The following is a 16361-nucleotide window of genomic DNA, read 5'->3' on the forward strand; positions in this document are numbered from 1 at the left end:
GCGCACTCTCATACATTTTCATTCTGATTAAGAGCCCCCGCACACTACAAACTTTCTATCGGCCGATAGTTTAGTCGGGTTGGGCTCCTAGTGTGCGCACAGGCAGCCGACTAAACAGTCGGTCGCTAGGAAATATTTTAGTTTGAAGGCAATTGTGTAGCAAAACAAACTTTTTTTTCGATCAAATAAACTTTTTGATCGGTCGATACTTAATCGTTGTAGTGTGCGCACTCTCATATATTTTCATTCTGATTAAGAAACCGACTAAACTGTCGGCCGATAGAAAGTTTGTAGTGTGCGGGGGCTCTAAGAGACCGACTAAACTGTCGGCCGATAGAAAGTTTGTAGTGTGCGAATGCTCTAAAGCCTGAACTACATCAAAACACCAAGTCAAAAAAGTACGAAAAAGTAAAAAAAGCTCAAAATATAAAAATCACATGTATATTAACCTGACATCTATTGGAAAAAAATTAACTAATGTCGTTTTCGATTGGCTCTCCGAAATCGTCCGGAATCATTCAGAAGCCTTCTGAAAGCGTTTTATTCGCACGAATATGACAGGCAGAACGCTTCTCAGAAGAGAAATTCTCTTCTCGATTTAAAATCGGAATTCACTCGAGAAGCACTAATACACGAATATTTAAAAGTCAAATTAATCACTCAATCAATTTTTTTTTTATTTTTTTAAATAAATTAATTTTTTTCCGAAAAATAGTTTTAATTCATTTTCAAACTTACTTAAAATATTTTGGAAACCAGCTTCCCTATTAATTTCTTGAACATTACCAATTTAAAAAAAATTTAAAACATTTAATTTGAAAAAAAAAAAATAAATTAATATAAATATTTGACATTTGAAATTTAAAAGAAAAACACACAAACACAGAAAAAAAACAGAATTGAGTGGAAGCGATTTGACCTGTTCCATTCGATTTTAGAATGAGTGAATCCTTGAGTGAAACCAATCGAAAACGACATAAGAAAGCTCTTTTGTTTTTGAAGTTTTAAAATTTCAAATAAAAACAAATTTAAAAAGTAAACAAATTACAGTCAACTCCATCTAACTCGAATTGTCACAGGTCACGAAAATTGGTTCGAGTTAGAGGGAAATTCGACTAAGAGGAATCTATTTAATCTTTTTGCTGCAGGCGGTTTCATTAAAAACAGTAAGAAAATTGAGTTAGAGGAAAATTTGACCTAAAGGAAGTACGACTTATAGGGAATCGACTGTATTTGAAATTTGAATTGTTTGTCAAAAGAGCTTTTTTTTTGCAAAATGACAGGAACTATGTGATCGAAGAGCTACCTTACGGAAAGGATATAAAATATTGTTTGAGTGTATGTTTTTAAAACTTTTTGAAAATTGAAAGCTTGGTCTTGTTCAAGCTTTTTGAATCGAATACTTTTTTAAAATGAAAGAGAGATATACAAACAAGCTACTAGGGGGAATAAGAAAAAACATCGTGTTTACTTATTTGTACTTTTTTGACTTTGTGTTTTGATGTAGTTCAGGCTTAAAGCGGTGACTGAAGAAAATGCTTGCTTATCCAGATAAAAACAAATTCCTGTCAAAGGTGATCCTCATCAAAAAAAACACTATGGAGCAATTGACGTAATATGATCCACTCCATCTCTTTTTGTTTAGGTAATCCTCGGGAGTTTCGTAGTTTTTCCCTAGAGGACGGGTCCTCAGGTGGCGGATATAAGAATGCTCGGTATTTCTTTGAAATGCCGGGTATGTGGGAAATTGAATACCACACATGGACAAACAAGAACTACAATGTGAAGGAACACTGAATAATAAACCCAAAATGGATAGACAAAATATTAGGAGTAGTTTTATGGAACAGGTAGTCACCCCAGTACCTATGTCGTCTGCAGTGCAGACTCTGCACCGTGAAATTACTCCTATTTTGTCTATACTCCTGGGATATCGACATACAACGACTACAAGAAAAATGGAAACACACCCCTGGGGGTGACAAGCTTGGCTCCCAAGGAATGTACAGCTACAAGTAATAGAAATGGAGATGTATATGAGATCTACAAACTAGGATCAAAGATGTTTATCTCCCCACCCCCGGGCACAAAATCGACGTGTAGATTGTACTTCATACTTCCAAATAAATATCAAAAAAGGATTTGATATAACTGCAGCTATATAATTTTTATTTTTTTCAGAATTTCAGGGACCCGTTTTTGTATTTTTTGTAGAATCGAATTACATACTATATAGTTGGACTCCTTGTGTCCCAGGTTCAATTGGATGCCACCCATGGGATTATGAGATAATAATCATCTTATTCTCATTTAACTGAACAAACAAAAATGTGTTACTATCCTTCTATTCCTTTTAACCAGAGCTATACAATTCGCGTTTAAAAGGCCCTAGCTCTAACAGGCATATATTTAAATTTGTTATAATTAAAAAATTGGTTGAGCCATTTATGAGACCCACGGGACGGAATAATTCAAAATTAGAGAATTTTCGAAAAAAAAACTCTACCCCATATTTCCGTTTTACGAATGATCTTTCAAGCGCGTTAACAACTATTGGTCTCATTTTAACAGATATTTTAAATCAGTTCAAACGGCGATACCATACGACGTTCCAACACAATCGCAAAGAGGCAGGCCCAAAAACTCATGGAGAAAACAAATGCAACGATATCTGCATTCAGTTGGTCTAAGACATGGAACAATTCAAAACCGAGAGGTTTTTTTTCGAAAATATTCTAATAGAAAATTATCTCACCAGGGCTATTTAAATGGGAAGATTTTCTGCAAAGGGTAATAACACTTTGTAGGCAAGAAAAACTATATGTTTTTAAAAACATATAATTATCAACAAAAAGGTCATCACCATCAACATATGGCAAGAAAAACAGTTTCATTTTTATCCGCGAAAAAAACGAAGGAGAAACATTATTTTCTTTGGAGTTTATTTAGTTTGATTAAGTATATCAAGCGAAAAGTGTTGTTAAGCTACACACAAAATTTCAGCCCGATCGGTTGAAAAATGTAGGATTAAGTTGGTCGCCCAGGAGTTGGTTATTTTGCCAACAGGAGTTTGCGCTTATCCTGAACTACGCCGTTATTTAATACATAGCAACATGTATCGGTTCCATTGTATTATTAAATGGGTTATCTCTCACACTAGAAATCTGCGACCAGCCCAAAAAAGAAATTCTAGACAGAGTTGAAAAAACAAAACAAAAATAGACAGCTTTATGAATAAAAAACAACACTTTATGGAGTGATTAAAAATGTTATAATATATATTTTTACTTATATATAAATATTATATTTTAGTAAATATAAACAATTAAAAACAAAATAGTAAAATTGATAAAAAATAAATATTTGTGTGTTTAAAACGTTCTTATATATGTAAAGACGTTTGAAAAACTGCAATCATCGCAGTAAATAAACAAACTTTTAAACATTTAAAACTTAGTTATTAATAAAAAAAAAAAAATAAAACAAATTAAAATATTTACAATCAAATGTGATTTATTTTATGTTTATTTTGTATAGGAAAAATATTTATTAATCAATCAAAGAAGATAAATACATATACATATTAACAAACTTTGAATAAATTTCGTTATCACATTTTTAAAAGGCGATTCAATTCAATTTAATTTAATATTTTTTTTTTTTTGATTTTGTACTTTTTTTAATTTATATAATCAATAAGAGTTGCCACACATTGTTAAATGATGTACTTTTAAAAAAAAGAAATATTAATCTTAACCAATAATAGCACGAGATACAAGTTTATTACGGTGTTAATGTGACTTTTTAAGTCAAACTGCAAATTAAAGAGAATAACATTCTTAAGCCTCTACACTACCTTGTGAACTGATATCAAAATCAGATACACTATCCGATCCATAGTCTGGCATAGCGCCAGCGAATGCTGCCGCTGTATGTGGGGCAACTGATTGAGGTTTCAATACATCGGCAATGTATAAAGGAGCTGGTCCAGAAATTTCAACAATACTCGGCCGTTTCACGGCAGTACATCGTTTAATAGGTGACATAAACGTAAACAAAACTATCGTAATGCAAAGTGCAAATAATAAAACTATTCCACGAGCCATTCCCTGACCACGAATAACAGACAGCATAGCCATTATCACTAACAGAATAATGACCGAAAACTTTGTCATAGTAACGGCTGTAGAATGTATTTTGCCGCCATTTCGACTTATCATATTGCTCGGTCCGTATGCAAAGAACAAATTATATCGATCGCCGAAATGCTTGAAACATATATAGACCATTGCAAATGGCATGATGAGTGGACAAAAGATACTGTAGACAATGCTAATGGTAAAGACAACCACCGTCCAGGCGTAGTGTGTTCCAAATGGAAATTCAATCAGAATTGATTTGCGAATGTGTGGAGTTTCGGCCTTTGACTTTGCCGTACACAACATCCAAATGTATTCGATCAACTCAGGGAAACGTAAAAGTTCCAATGCGGTACCAATAAATCCAGCAGTAATAATATAATTAACATAGAACGAACCTCGGTCGGGAAGGAATATACACTGCCAGCGACTTGTTTCATTGCTAACGGTCCATTTAAGCAAGGCCTGGGCACTAGTCAGACCCAAAGAGGGTAGAATCAAAATCATAAAGAGTAAATATCCAAAGCATTTTGTCATAATTGAGTAATTTTGCAACGATCGTGTGTAATGAGAGAGCCATTTATCTGAGAAAGCCACAATGACCGGCATTAGGGCTGACAGTGTCCAAAGCATCAATGTTGGCAAGAAATCAGAAATAAGTGGACTCAGTGAAGTTATTTTACTTCCATTTACAAGTGCTACACTGTCAAGCATGTTCACGATAATGGCTGGAGTTGTTAGAAAGAAGAGTACAGTAAAGAGAATGATATTGACCATTGCCCACTTGATATACCATCGACTAGAACTGACATTAAGATTCTCCCAATACAGATCAACCGGTGATGGAGCGAATGTTAGATCCCATTGGCGATATGTGCCAGGAGTAAAATGACTCACAATGTTTTGTGCTTCAAGGACAGTTGAGACAGTAAGGAAAGCAATACCTAGAGGTTCATTCAATGCAGCAGCTCGTAGACGGGCAACATCGCCAGACAGTTTTCTCTCCTCCTGCTGATAATAATCATAGGCGTTTTCGGATTTGCACGAACAAAATTCTGGTCTGACTTTAATCAAATCACGATCACGATGATTCTCACAATAGATACGAGCATCTAGAACTTTTTCATATTCAGTGTTCTTCTCATACAATTTTGAAATATTATAAGCAATTTGAACGTCTTCGATGGTCACATCGGGGAATAATTCTTGGATGTAATTCCTTATGACTGTCTTGTTGCGATCGTTCGATGATATGTTTGTAATCATAATAGTGCGTGTTGGTGCCTTCTTGAAGGCATTTCTTCCCGAAGATCTGCGCATAATCAATACCACCAATGGTACATAAAGAATAGCAATAATTACATGCACCCAAAGCCATTCCGAATCGGGTGGCAAATTGGACATGGTAGTGTGACCAAAGGCATTCACTGCATAGGTTCCATTTCGATCGGTGCCATTCAAAAAATTAATTGGAAATATGACGATGAGAGAGATTGCTGTAACAATAGCCATGACAACCATCAAATGTTGCTGGAATGATAGATAGTGTACGGCATCAGGTCCGGTGTGCAACAAAATCTGCTCCTTTTTAAGCTGCCAGGTTATTTTCACCCAGGCGAATAGACCATGATCAATGGGATGATTGTTAACTGTCAGAGATCCTTGGTAATCGCTTGATGGTGTTTGCACTGATTCACTACGTTGTGAATAGAATACTTCGGTCCATCGTTTTTTATTTCCTCGATTATTGACCAATGCCAAACGACCAAAATCTCCCGCTTGGTGTCTTAAAGTTGTAAAGAGTATAATTAAGAGAAGCCATGCAACGACGTTAAGTATAAGTGTTTGAGGGATTCCATTGTATGCGCTGGTGAAGATAACACTTGTCCGGTTTGTTAAATTCGAACAATCAAAGTCCTCATCGTCAATGCCTTCGTTTTCGTACATTTTAGTTTTGCTGATATAATATTAGATCTATTTGAATACTGGATTAGTTACTTTTGTGTTCACAGTCTGAAAATAAATGAATACAACAAATTAAAATTAGTATAATTATTTTGCTGCAATCAAATGTAATTTGTATGTTTTTTTATATTATTGTAAATATTATTTAGTTTTGTGTTGTAATTCTTAATTCAATACTTTTGGGGTTATGCGGTGAGCACACTATATAGACTTTTTTCAAGGCCACAGTGATTCCGGGTTGGGCTGCTAATGTGCGTACACAAGGCTGATTAAACAGTGGGTTTGGTAGCTAACCCGTTAGACTAAAAGCAATTACAGTTGTAACGAATTTTAATAATGAACATGTTGGTAAAAAGGCCCTTATTTTTTACTAGACTATGGGGAACATAAAATGATTATAATTTTGACAAGTAGACATCCAGGTCTGAAAACCTAGACTTGTAAAACTTGTTTATAACTTACACGGCTGTTCTAATATTCGTTCGAATTTAAAAACGGAAACGAAAATTGAATCTGGTTGATTGAAAACAGTTGCTCTGGGGTCGCATTACGGCATACTTTCGTTAACATATGGTCGCTATGTGTCCCTATCTTTTTCTACTAATTAAATAATAGAGACAGAAATAGCCAAAACGTTAACGTGTGACCGTAATCTTGTGCCGTGATTCGCCCCTGATTTTCATTCAACGGTGCGGTGTTGGGTAAGTGTTTAATGGCTAATGAGCATATATCACGGCTTTGCAACCGCGCATGAGGCAATATGCAATTATTGTTTCAAAAACCAAATTTCATATCTTTTTTCACTTGGGTATTACTTTTGAGTTATGACTCTCTGGGGATCGTAAGACCCGTGTTAATATGAGCAGAAATAAAAGTATTTCTTAGCCACTAAAACCACTGCCTGTTTTGAAGAAATGAATGGACTTAATAAAAATTGACATACAGAAAGAATTTCGGGACCCACATTTTGTAATCTCTATCATCATAATATCATGTCTGATTGTTATCCGAGTTCGATTTATTTTACGAATCCAAAACTTGCCCTATATTACATTTTATTAAAAGATTTAAGTCAAACGTGGAAACCACAATAGTTTACTTACGTCACCCTCCGCAATATGAGCAATACGTGATTTTCAACTACAAACCGATGATTTTGAATAAAAAAAAAAATGTATTTGTTACATTACTCCACAAAATAAAACCTACAAGTAAACTGAGTAAATCTTTGCCTCAATTAAATATCCCTTGATTACAACAACTACAATAACTATTCAACTTTGGCTCATCGACATGAGATAAGCATGTAAGGTAGGTATTATTAGTTAATGAAAATATTCAAATAATTACCGTTTTTATTAAATTTGTATGTAGCTAACTAGCTAATGAATAGTTCTTAGGCGACATACATATTGTCTTGGTAGCCCATTAAACAGAAATTTGACCAAATTTGGAAATTCTTATGAATATATCGTCCAAATATTTTTTATTTCAAATCAAAATTCATTATTTACTTTTTTTTGTGAATTATTCTACGATAAACACGCAATATGAGAAAGGATAGTTCTTTTTTTTTTTTTTTTAATTTCAGTAAAAAATGATAATAAACAAACATTATGTGAATCACCACTACCAATACAAACAACTATCTTTAACTAAATGCAATCCAATTTAACGAATCATTATGTCCAAAATTTCAATCAACGGACACATTTGTTTATAATACAAACATTTATATTTACTGATAAGATATGACTTAACAATATTTTTAGTGTTTTTATTAAATAACTAAAATGATTAACAAAATTCTAGCTTTCATCTTTTCCTATCTTCTAACAATCACTTCAAACATGATTCTCGGTGTACATTCTATGTATTACAAAAGAAAACTTTTAACTAGAGCCCAGCTATGTTGTCGATGTAATAAAAGAATATATTGGGTGATCAGTGATTGTATAGGCATTTCTATCTCTATCAATTCTAAATTCTAATCACTACGTCACTATTAAAATATGATCCAGAATATGTAAACAAGTTTTTACTTCCGTTTCACCGAATTCGTTTAGAATATTTTTTAGTAGGTAGTATTATAAAGTAGGTATACATTTGTCGCAATAAAAAAAAAAGAACAAAACAAAATAAAACAATAGGACGTTCATACATGTGTATATGATATATGTATGTATATCACATCAAAGTATAGTGTTTCATTTGTCAACTAGAAATTTTTGAGTCATTATTTATTTTTAAATAATAAAACCAGCTTCAAATGTTAATGCAAAATCGTTAGCTAGATTCAAATAGATTCGCAAGGGCGCCGCATGGATTTGTTAAATAGGAGCTAATCTGTGATATAATTTATATTAAAGCGAGGCCGTCCATACTCTGTTCTGCGGGTCAAACATTGTGTTCATTGGTCCAGAACCAGACAAGAGAACCCAAAATTAAATTTCAAACACGAACTTTTAACATATAATTTTCTTGGGGTATACGTTATACATTTTAATTTAATTCAAGTTTAAAAACATAGAGTTCTGTGGATTGATCATTGATTTGTGCGAAAATATGTGCGAGTTAACGAGTGTATAAGAAATTTGGTACAGATAATTTGTTCACAATTTCCTTGAATACTTTTAGATCCCATACAAATTTAAAAATTTCATTTTATAACAGGCGACTTTAAGAGCTTTAAAAGAGCAATTTTTCATCTTTTCATTTTTCATCATTTTTAATATCTATTTTAAAACGTAGTTGGCAATTATACACTGCCGGTCATCTGAATACGTCCACATTTTAGTTCATCTTATTTTTAGCCTGGCTTGGTATTTATTGCAATGGTACATCTTTTTTACATACGTATCGAGAGAACATCTTTATGCGCTTAGTTTAGGAGAAAAAAAATTGTCTTGGGACCTACCGTTCTTCTCACACGGTAGCTAGACAAAACTATTCATAAAAACAAGTATATTTTTTGACTCATCTGAATAGACTCAAAAGCAAAAATGTTAATAAATGATGAGTTGCATGGGTCAGTTGGACTCAAAATTGTGTCTGTCAATAAATCTGATTGTCTATAACCTATAAGGACGAAAACGGCTCGAAAAAAAACATTAGGCGCGGGAAAAATGGCGAAAATAAAAGAAGTCTTTGAATTAGGCCGAAATCAACGATGCATTGGGACAAAAATTAACACAAGTTAAAATTTAGTATGCAGTTATGCGCGCAATATCCAAGGGTATAGAAACAACATTTACAATCGAAGTTGCTTAGCCACAACATTGGCCGATAGATGTGCAATGATCTGAACAGCATGACTTCGCGCTAAAAATTAAGCTGAAAACCGGTATGAAATGCAGTTTAACGACGGCAAAACGGGTTGTCAGAAGTGGTAAACATTTGAGAAGAACAAATCTTCGCAAAATCTACCACTTTACAAACCACGAAAAGAAACTCGCCTCCAATAGTAAAAAAACTGTGTTAGAAATTGCAGATCGAAAGTTTTGTAGAAAAAAATAGCTTGCACTTAATGACACTCCCTTCACAGTTATGCAGACAACTTAAAATAATCCTTCTCTCTACGAAGGTCATACTAATAGGAATTTAGACCTCAGGGTTAACTTAATTCATTTTTTTCCTTTGTAAAATCACCGGTTGGAAATTCGACTTTCACGACATGTTTTTTTTTTTACTATTGGAGGCGAGTTAATTTTCGTGGTTTGTAAAGTGGTAGTTTTTGCGAAGATTTGTTCTTCTCAAATGTTTACCACTTCTGACAACCCGTTTTGCCGTCGTTAAACTGCATTTCATACTGGTTTTCAGCTTAATTTTTAGCGCGAAGTCATGCTGTTCAGATCATTGCACATCTATCGGCCAATGTTGTGGCTAAGCAACTTCGATTGTAAATGTTGTTTCTATACCCTTGGATATTGCGCGCATAACTGCATACTAAATTTTAACTTGTGTTAATTTTTGTCCCAATGCATCGTTGATTTCGGCCTAATTCAAAGACTTCTTTTATTTTCGCCATTTTTCCCGCGCCTAATGTTTTTTTTCGAGCCGTTTTCGTCCTTATAGGTTATAGACAATCAGATTTATTGACAGACACAATTTTGAGTCCAACTGACCCATGCAACTCATCATTTATTAACATTTTTGCTTTTGAGTCTATTCAGATGAGTCAAAAAATATACTTGTTTTTATGAATAGTTTTGTCTAGCTACCGTGTGAGAAGAACGGTAGGTCCCAAGACAATTTTTTTTCTCCTAAACTAAGCGCATAAAGATGTTCTCTCGATACGTATGTAAAAAAGATGTACCATTGCAATAAATACCAAGCCAGGCTAAAAATAAGATGAACTAAAATGTGGACGTATTCAAGTGACCGGCAGTGTATAACGCCAAAATTTTATGAAAATAAATAGGGAAGATATCCATTCAAAAATAGCAAAATACTTTGACACTTTTTCGTATTTCTTATGGGGTTTTCGTGTTGTAAATTTATATTTTGATAAATTGATTTTGTACGTTTTCAGTTTGATTTTTAATGGTTCTTGTGTATTTATGTATGTCTGTTAACCACGCAGCGATCGCAGTTGTCAAATATTGATTCGGCCGTTGATTGAGCTAGACGAATAAATTAATTCACTTAAAATTACTTCCATTTTAATTCAAAACAGATAAATGCCAATAATGATACATAGTAAATCTGCCGAAAAATCCAGATCAAAAAATAAATTGATTTTTGTACCAAACGAAAACCCCATTATACTAATATGCTTCAGTGTCCTAAATTTCATGACTTTTCGTCAAGAAATGACCGTGCAAATGATTTTTGACGCAAAAAAGCACCAAAGGTACGACCACTGTGCGGCGAAGAAAATGGTAAATAGTCTGGTAGATTTCTGGTAGATTTAACTTTAATTCTGGTATATTTAACTATATTACAGAAAGTTTATTCGTTAAATACTAACGTTATACATAGGTACATTTTCTTAAAATTAAAATTACATATATAGGTATTATATTATTACAAAACTAAAAGAAAAACTTACATCTAATGTACATTATGGGTTATTTTGAATAAAGAAAATCTTTTTAAAGTTAAGTGATTTTATATTGTCAATGCTGGAGTTATTTATATTTGAATTTTTATTGTAAATATTAATTAAAAGATTTAAAGGGCTATTAGCACCGTAGTTTGATCTACTGTAAATGTTAGAAATTGGCAACTGCCTTCTCAAACTATACTGACTAGCAATGAAATTTAATCGACAGAGGATCGATGGAGCTGAAATCGATCCATTGATTATCCCGACAATAAAACAAAATTGTAGATACGCTCTGTGACTAGTTAGAAATGGAAGATTTATAAGTTTAATACGTTGAGCGTAAGGTGGCAAGTTAATTCGATTTGACCATGGTAGAAATCTTAAGCAAAATCTCATAAATCTTCTTTGAACGGACTCCAATCTATTTATATGAACCGCATAATATGGCGCCCATATAACGCAACCATATTCTAAAATGGATCTTACGAATGAGACATAAAGAGTTTTTAAAACGTAAGGATCACGAAATTCCCGAGCAAATCTTTTAATAAAACCAAGAGTCATGTTAGCTTTTTTTAATAATGTAGTCAAAATGGTCAGTAAAAGTTAATTTTGAGTCCAATACTATCCCAAGGTCAGTGAAACTAGACAAATTAGTTAGTGGTGATAGATTAATCGCATAATTATAGACAATCACATTTTTTTTGCGTGTAAAACACATTGTTTTACACTTGTCAATATTTAAAACTAAACCATTAATATTGCACCATTCCCAGAAACGTTGAAGATCTCTTTGTAAAAGATCACAGTCATTTGCAGAGTTGATTGTACGAAAAATTTTTACATCATCAGCATATATAAGAGACAAAGAATTTACAAGGACAGACGGAAGATTATTAATAAATAGTACAAATAATAACGGGCCAAGATGGCTACCCTGAGGTACACCAGAGTTAACAGTAAAACATTTAGAACGTTCACTTTTAAAAACAACACTATATAACCTATCTTTGAGATATGAAGATACCCATAAAACAAATCTGTCGTTAACACCCATATTTTGCAGTTTTTAGTCAAAGTGTTCTTGATCGAAAGATTTTTAAATCTTCAGAGAGTTCATGACTCACTGATTGTGTCAACTTCATTTTTAATTCTTATTTGGTAAAAATACTAATTTACCAATTAGTTTATAGAAAAAAAAATATCATAAAAATAGGATTTTAGCAATTTTTTGACAAATTTCGAAGCGCAATCAATTTTTTCTATTTAATATTTAGCTGATAGAAGGGTTTTCTAAAGCTTTTATATAAGAAAAATAATATGGTTTGTAAAAGCACACATTTTTTCAAACTTCGAGTTGTTGAGGAATATATGAACCGATTTTGATTATTTTTTAAACCCATCTTAGTTTTCACCATTCGCAAGTTTTTCGCGCTATTAAGATTTGAAATTTGAAAAAAGTTTTTCAGCCCCCTCTAATGTGTAGGCCGTCCGCGGCAATCAACATAATTGCGCCATTTTTTAATATTTTCAATTAAAATTTTAAAAAGTTATTTTTAAAACCTTTTTATTTTAATTTAGTTAAAATATAAAAATATTCCGGCCCATAGTTTAGTATTTATTAATTAAAATCAAAAAATGCATTTTTCGGTCTACAGGATGGTTAGTTTTGTTGCAAGCCCTCCAATTATTTCATAAAAATGAACTTTTTCTTAGCTTATTATCAATCAAGGATAAAATCTAATGTTCCAAACCCAATAGAATAACTACTATCATGACTCACCTTTATAATACACTACCTAAACCTACTAACTTACCTTAGCTATGGCGTCGAGACGGCTGTATTTCATAGTCTACCATTTTCTACCTAAAGGTTTTTAACTTTTCAAAAGCGACAATAAAGGCAAATAAAAAAACAACAACAATTAAAATGCCATTAACCTTTCATAACTGCATTTTGCATATAATAAAAACCACAACCAGACTTTGGTGGTTACATAGAACGAAATCCCATAAAGGTGTCAAGTTTGATTATGAGAATAAGCAAGTTAGAAAAAAAAAAAAAATATAAGATTTGCTTGATTACCCGACCCCGAATCTAGGTAGGTAGACAACGTCTATTAATTAATTACAACAAAATGCTCACTAAACCGTTAAACTTACAAACAAACAAAAAGAAAAGGTTAAAATTCAACGCCCTTAATTGAAAATAAAAGAATATACCTACCTACTTTTATTTCCGCATGGTCTTTAATCTTATTAAAGTTAGTTCACTTTATACATTCTCATGGCACAATCTAGAGATTTTTTTTAAATATTTATTAAAAACAAATTCGATTGTGATATTGACACAGTTCTTCCGTATAAGAGCGCATTCGCATTTTTCTTTTTATACAAAAACAAAGCAAATGAAAAGTTTTCATCAAGCACAGAGAAATATACGAGTAGTCGCTTGCTGTTGGTAGTTCATTAATTCTTTTATCTTCTTCAACAGTCAAGAGTTTAATAGGTCAATACGTCGCAGTCGCGTCGTCAGATAAAAGCAAAGAAACTCTATGCTCCAATCCACTTTGTATGTGATTATGGAATGGTTTGGATTTTAATGGAAAAGGGGGAAATTCAATTGCAAGTAGGTACTTTTGAAAAAATGTTTTACTTTTTCTTATAACAATAACAAACACCTGCGAATAATGAACAATCTCAAAAACAAAAAAGAGGTTGTTTTTATAGACAAAAGCCTGCCGATTGCAATCAAGTGGTAGTATTTCTTATGGCATAATATTAGGTACTCGAGCTATGATTCATCTCTTGTTGTCTTTATTTTTTTTTTAATCTTTTATCGACTTTCTCGGCCTCGACTGGGTTTTTAAAGTTTTGATGATGTTTACAAAAAAGTTAACCAGATTATGATAATTAGCGAAAAGTTATTTTTCTTTCTTTATGTTGAATGAAGTAGAATTGAAATACAAAACATACAAAAATCCACAAACAAAAATCATCCAAAATCAATTGATAATTGGTTTCATTTTTATAACTTGATGATTATACTAAGTTAAAGTGTAGTTTTTAATGGAAAATATAATTTATATTATTTGTATTTTTGATTTAAAACACTTACCGATTGTGCAAATAACAACACTATATTAATTAATATTCGTCATAACTTTTTTTTGGATAGATGAAAGACGTTCAAACATATGCGGAATTTTTTTTTTTTTTGTGAAGTGATGTGATGACAGATGTTTAAAAAGGTGATGCCAAAATATATTTTCTAAAAAATTATAGGAAGGCAATGTTCACACTTTGCTTTTTTTGGAAAACAACAATTTGTGGTATGCTTTCATTAGGAGTTTTTTTCTTTTTTTATAGTTCCGGCTCAAAATGTAAATGGATTTATATTAATACAGCCGTATTTATTAGATTTGCTTAAATTGGTTCTCAAAGGTTGTTTAGTTAAGCCTGCTTAAATATTTAATTCGCCTTTAACCAACGTTGCTTAAATTTATATTTATAATCGAATTTCCACTGTTGATTAACTAAACGATAGTTGTGTCAAAAATGAAGGGGAATTGACTAATCTAGTACAAAATACTATTACATTTAAAAAAAAATCACGTGGTTTTTTGACAACTTGAAAGTATGGTATATAGGTCGTTGACGATGATTTTGCTTTCGTCGGGTTCCTTAATAAAATGCACAGAGCAAAGTCAGAGAGCATTGATTTTTTTTATTTTTATTAAGCATTTAAATTTTTTTTTTAACATTCTTTAATTTTAATTTTAATTCAAACTCCTTTTATGGAATAATTTAATTTCAATTCAAAATAGCTACTAAACGCCACACCCTAGATAAATTAATACCATAGGGGTATTCACGATTCGATGCAAATGGTCTTGTATCGTTGTAAAAGTGCAAAAGTGTAACATTTTCTTAAAATAAAACAACCAAATATAGAGACTACAATTTTTTTTACACTTTTACACTTTTGCTATACCCTATTGCAAAAAAAAAATACAATGGTGCAAAATTTGTCTGTTGTAGTTGTAGAAGTAGAAAAACAAAATTTAGCAATTTTACACTTTTTTGTTGCACCGGATCGTGAATACCCCTCATGATACTGATACTCACGATCTTTGTAAAAAACTTCATATAAACGCGGTGAATGGCGTTTAAGTTAAGCAATCGCTAAGCAACGTTGCTTAAATTAGTAAATTTTTTATAAATACACATTTTGTAATTAAAAGCTATTTAGATGTTGTTTAACTTTAAACAATCTTTAAGATTCTTTTATAAATATGGCTGATAATTTTTTATTAATTGGCTTTAATAAAATTTAAAAATTTACATTGAAGTAATTTATCTAATACCCGTGAACTTTGTATATAGAATCTACAGTACCTACTATCATGAAGTAAGATTTTTTAGTTTGTTCGTTAGCTGAGTGGTCGCGAGGGCGCTTAGATCGATGTCAATAATGGGAGTAAGGAGATGAGATATACATTTCTGCTTGAAATTTGACATAATATTTTTAATTCTTTAACAAATTAGGTGACTTTAAGCCTACAATAAACAAATTTATTTTAAATAATATTTTTAAGTTCGTTCGTTCACTTACGATTTTGGTGGCGCTGTTAGCACTATAAATGTTGTATACAAAGCCTGTGACACACTGCTAGTATAGAAACCATAGTATAAATTTATACCACATGACTGTGTGTCAGAGAATACCAGCTAGTATCAGGCGAAAACCATAGTATAGATACTAGACTCTCAAGGCTTGGCCACACTGGAGGGTATGCGATAGCGGTACGGGTAGCGGTGAGGGTACTTGTATGAAAAAAATTCCAAACTGACACATCAACGTTCAGGTGTGGAATTTTTTTAGTACAAATATCGTTACCGCATTACCGCATACCCTCTGGTGTGGCCAAGCCTTTAAGGCTTGGCCACACCGGAGGGTACGCGGTAGCGGTACGGGTAGCGGCAACGATATTTGTATGAAAAAAATTCCACATCTGAACGTTGATGTGTCAGTTTGGAATTTTTTCCATACAAATACCCGTACCGTTACCTGTACCTCTACCGCGTACCCTCCGGTGTGGCCAAGCCTTTAAGGCTTGGCCACATCAAAGGGTACATACGGTAGCGGTACGGGTACTTGTATGAATTGAATTGAATTGAATTTCTTTATTGAGTCTTTTAGGTTACAG

At 32.6% G+C, this 16361-nt stretch overlaps 1 protein-coding gene across 2 annotated transcripts; it reads right to left on the minus strand.

Annotated features, from left to right (window-relative positions):
- Nucleotides 1-2525: 2525 nt before the first annotated feature.
- Nucleotides 2526-14382, minus strand: LOC129921300 (calcium permeable stress-gated cation channel 1). Of its 2 annotated transcripts, none has more exons than XM_056003065.1 (2): nt 14270-14382; nt 2526-6152 (listed from the first exon to the last, which is right to left on the minus strand). In XM_056003065.1, the coding sequence occupies exon 2, from the start codon at nt 6084-6086 to the stop codon at nt 3840-3842; it is 2247 nt and encodes a 748-aa protein (XP_055859040.1). In that variant the 5' UTR covers nt 6087-6152; nt 14270-14382; the 3' UTR covers nt 2526-3839. The 2 variants fall into 2 exon arrangements, with proteins under 2 accessions (XP_055859040.1, XP_055859041.1); XM_056003066.1 differs by lacking the exon at nt 14270-14382 and adding an exon at nt 13379-14110.
- Nucleotides 14383-16361: the final 1979 nt, after the last annotated feature.

Source organism: Episyrphus balteatus, chromosome 1 (genome assembly GCF_945859705.1).
Source record: "Episyrphus balteatus chromosome 1, idEpiBalt1.1, whole genome shotgun sequence".
Taxonomy (NCBI): Eukaryota; Metazoa; Arthropoda; class Insecta; order Diptera; family Syrphidae; genus Episyrphus; species Episyrphus balteatus.

Excerpts from the sequence above, each read along its gene's own strand:
- LOC129921300 (XM_056003065.1), bottom strand. The coding sequence starts at position 6,086 with ATGTACGAAAACGAAGGCATTGACGATGAGGACTTTGATTGTTCGAAT.